Source organism: Arachis hypogaea, chromosome 12, assembly GCF_003086295.3.
Source record: "Arachis hypogaea cultivar Tifrunner chromosome 12, arahy.Tifrunner.gnm2.J5K5, whole genome shotgun sequence".
NCBI classification, from domain to species: Eukaryota; Viridiplantae; Streptophyta; class Magnoliopsida; order Fabales; family Fabaceae; genus Arachis; species Arachis hypogaea.
In genome coordinates this window covers 29,993,039-29,996,592 of record NC_092047.1, presented here as the reverse complement: position 1 = coordinate 29,996,592, position 3,554 = coordinate 29,993,039, and the positions used below count along the sequence as shown (strand labels likewise).

Sequence of the window (3,554 nt, the reverse complement as noted above, 5' to 3'; positions counted from 1 at the left end):
GCCTTTCAATACTTCATTATGATATACTTAGTAGGTGTACAAAGTGCCTAAAGGAGTCTTGTGTTGTTGTGTTCAGGGAGGTTCGGAGGGTTGGTGGAGTGCATAGTTGTCTAGCACCCACCATGTCTCAAGACCATTGTCAGCTAGACAGCAATCTCATATGACGGGTCATCTTGCCATTGATTCAATCCAACCCCTCTGTCAGCATTCCGGTTTTGCAAGGTGCGGTCCAAGCGAGCTATCACTTCAAACCCTCCTATAGAAAGGTGTGGATGGCCAAGCAGAAGGCAATTGCACAAATCTATGGAGATTGGGAGGAGTCATACAATAAGGTTTCCAAGTTGTTTCAAGCACTGCAGAGCTATTTTCCTGGTACCCTTTGTGACGTCCGTGTCAAACCATTCTACGATGGGCACCTCCTTGTACGTGACTGCAGTATGTTCGACAAGGTATTTTGGTCTTTCCCGTCATGTGTAGAAGCCTTCAAGCATTGCAAGCCCTTTGTCTCTATAGATGGTACTCATCTGTATGGCATGTATGGTGGTGTGTTGCTTATTGCAGTGGCGCAAGATGGGAATAGCAACATCCTGCCTATTGCCTTTGCCATTGTGGAGTCCGAGAGCACCGAGTCATGGTTGTTCTTCCTAACTAATCCGAGACGCCACGTCACACTACAGGATGGCCTGCTGGTTATATCCGACAGATCTCAGGCTATCAAGGTAGTGCTTAGCGCCGAAGACAGCGGTTGGACTCCGCCTAGAGCCTACCATGCTTACTGCATAGGACACATGGCTGCGAACTTCATGACACGGTTCAAGTCAGCCGAAGGCAAGAAGTACCTCATTAATGCTACTTATAGTCCAAGCAAGGCCGATTATGAGTGGTACATGGATGCGTTGAGAGGAGTCTCGCCTACCATGGTTAACTGGACTAGTTGTTTCAGGAACGATATTTGGCTACAACATTGCGACGGCGGGCGTCGGTTTGGCCACATGACGACAAATCTATCCGAGTGCATCAATGCAATGTTGAAGGGCACCCGGTACTTGCCAATATCTGTCATTGTGCACATCACGTACGAGAGATAACAGAATTTATTCGTCACGAAGGGTAGAAAGGCGCAGTCACAGCTCGCTGCTGGATGCCGCACAGAGACTATTGGCCGTCATTGAGAAGAACAGAGAAGGGATACCGAAGATGCGTGTCACCCACTGTGACAGGCGGGCATCGGTGTTTGTTGTTGAGGAGCTTGAGCCTTTTGAGAGATGGGGGGGCGGTTCCTTCCGTGTTCGACTATCAGATGGCACGTGTGACTGCAGGTTATTCCAGTCTCTCCACTATCCTTGTCGTCACGCACTAGCTTGGTCTGCCGCTGCTAGCATTGAATGGGCCCCGTATATGCATCCTGTGTACTGATAAGAAGTTGTTTTCAAGGTGTACGAGATGGAGTTTTTCCCTATCCCATATGAGTCGATGTGGGCAGCGTGGCATGGGACTAGGCTGAGTCCTAACCCAGCAATGCGTCAGAAAGCATCTAGAAGGCCCGTATCCACCAGATTCCGTAACGACATGGATGAGACCGAGCGGCATGAGAAGTGGTGTGGCCTGTGTAGGCAGTACGGTCATACTAGAAGAGGATGTCCTAATCAGCCCACGGGTGACGTATAGGTCTCACTAGTGTCGTATGTTTACCGCAGTTGTCATGTGTTGGTCTTTTTTTTTATGTAGCATGTAATCTAATGTTGTAGTGTCAATGCAATGTTTAATGAGAAATAATCAGTCTATGAGATCATGGTTTTTTTTTTATTTTCTTTTTCTTGAAAGGAACAGTAAGCATAAAATTAAATGCAAAGTAGAGAGAAGACGAATCTAAATAACAATACACATAATCAAAGGGCCACTAACATTCAATCCAAGTTAAATCTGAATGTACATACCATACACCTAAATTAATGTTAGCTACATACATAATCACAAAACCGACTACAATACAGAGAATACTACAATCACTATCTCCGGTGTGGATCCTGGTAGTGATGCCTGTGCCCAGTGCCACATGGGGGAAGCTGAGCCTGTCACTGAGGTCGGGCCGGTCGTGGATCTAGGCCCATTGCTGCTGTCTCCTGCTCCGTGTGAGGACAATACGTCTGTGGTGCACGAAATTACAATCACACTTTTGCAATTCCGCACAACTAACCAGCAAGTGCACTGGGTCGTCCAAGTAATACCTTACGTGAGTAAGGGTCGATCCCACGGAGATTGTCGGTTTGAAGCAAGCTATGGTTATCTTGTAACTCTTAGTCAGGATATCAACAATAATTCTTAGTTTTAATTGGAATGAGTAAAAGAACATGGATTAAATAATACTTGTTATGCAGTACTGGAAAACAGGTTGAGGTTTTGGAGATACTCTGTCTTATGAATCTCTGCTTTCCTACTGTCTTCTTCTTCACGCACACAAGGCTCCTTCCATGGCAAGCTGTATGTTGGTGGATCACCGTTGTCAATGGCTACCATCCATCCTCTCAGTGAAAATGGTCCAGCTACAGGTTTCGTAGGGCTAATCATCTGTCGGTTCTCACTAGTGTTGGAATAAGATCCATTGATCCTTTTGCACACTGTCACTATGCCCAACATTCATGAGTTTGAAGCTCATCATAGTCATCCTTTCCCAGATCCTACTCGGAATACCACAGACAAGGTTTAGACTTTTCAAATCTCAAGAATGCTGCCAATTGATTCTAGCTTATACCACGAAGACTCTGGTCTCACGGATTTGAATGCTCTGTTGTCAGGAGACGCAATCAAACACGTAAACCAGGAACCCAAGAGATACACACTCAAGCTATTGCAGATAGAACGGAGGTGGTTGTCAGGCACGCATTCATAGGTGAGAATGGTGATGAGTGTCACGGATCATCACATTCATCATGTTAAAGTGCGAGTGAATATCTTAGAATAGAAACAAGCGTGATTGAATAGAAAACAGAAGTAATTACAATAATCCATTGAGACACAGCAGAGCTCCTCACCCCCAACCATGGAGTTTAGAGACTCATGCCGTAGAAAATACAAGTTCTGATGTGAAAATGTCATGAGGTACAAAATAAATCTCTAAAAGTGGTTTTTATACTCAACTAGAAACCTAGGTTTACAGAAAATGAGTAAGCTAAGATAGATAGTGCAGAAATCCACTTTCGGGGCCCACTTGGTGTGTGTTTAGGCTGAGTACTGAAGCTTTTACGTGCATAGGCTATTCCTGGCGTTGAACTCCAGCTTTTGTGCCAGTTTGGGCGTTTAACTCCAACTTTTATGCCAGTTCTGGTGTTTAACGCCAGAAAAGGGTAAGGAGCTGGCGTTTAAACGCCAGTTTGCACTACCAAATCTCGGTCAAGTATGGACTATTATATATTGCTGAAAAGACCAAGATGTCTACTTTCCAACGCAATTGAGAGCGCGTCAATTGAACTTCTGTAGCTCCAGAAAATCCATTTCGAGTGCAGGGAGGTCAGAATCCAACAACATCTGCAGTCCTTTCTCAGCCTCTGAATCAG

At 45.2% G+C, this 3,554-nt stretch overlaps 1 protein-coding gene across 1 annotated transcript; it reads left to right on the top strand.

Annotated features, from left to right (window-relative positions):
* Nucleotides 1–272: 272 nt before the first annotated feature.
* On the top strand, nucleotides 273–1,088 carry LOC112729917 (uncharacterized). The gene has a single exon (XM_025780051.1). It carries the CDS (start codon nucleotides 273–275, stop codon nucleotides 1,086–1,088), a length of 816 nt encoding a protein of 271 aa, XP_025635836.1.
* The last annotated feature ends 2,466 nt before the right edge of the window (nucleotides 1,089–3,554 follow it).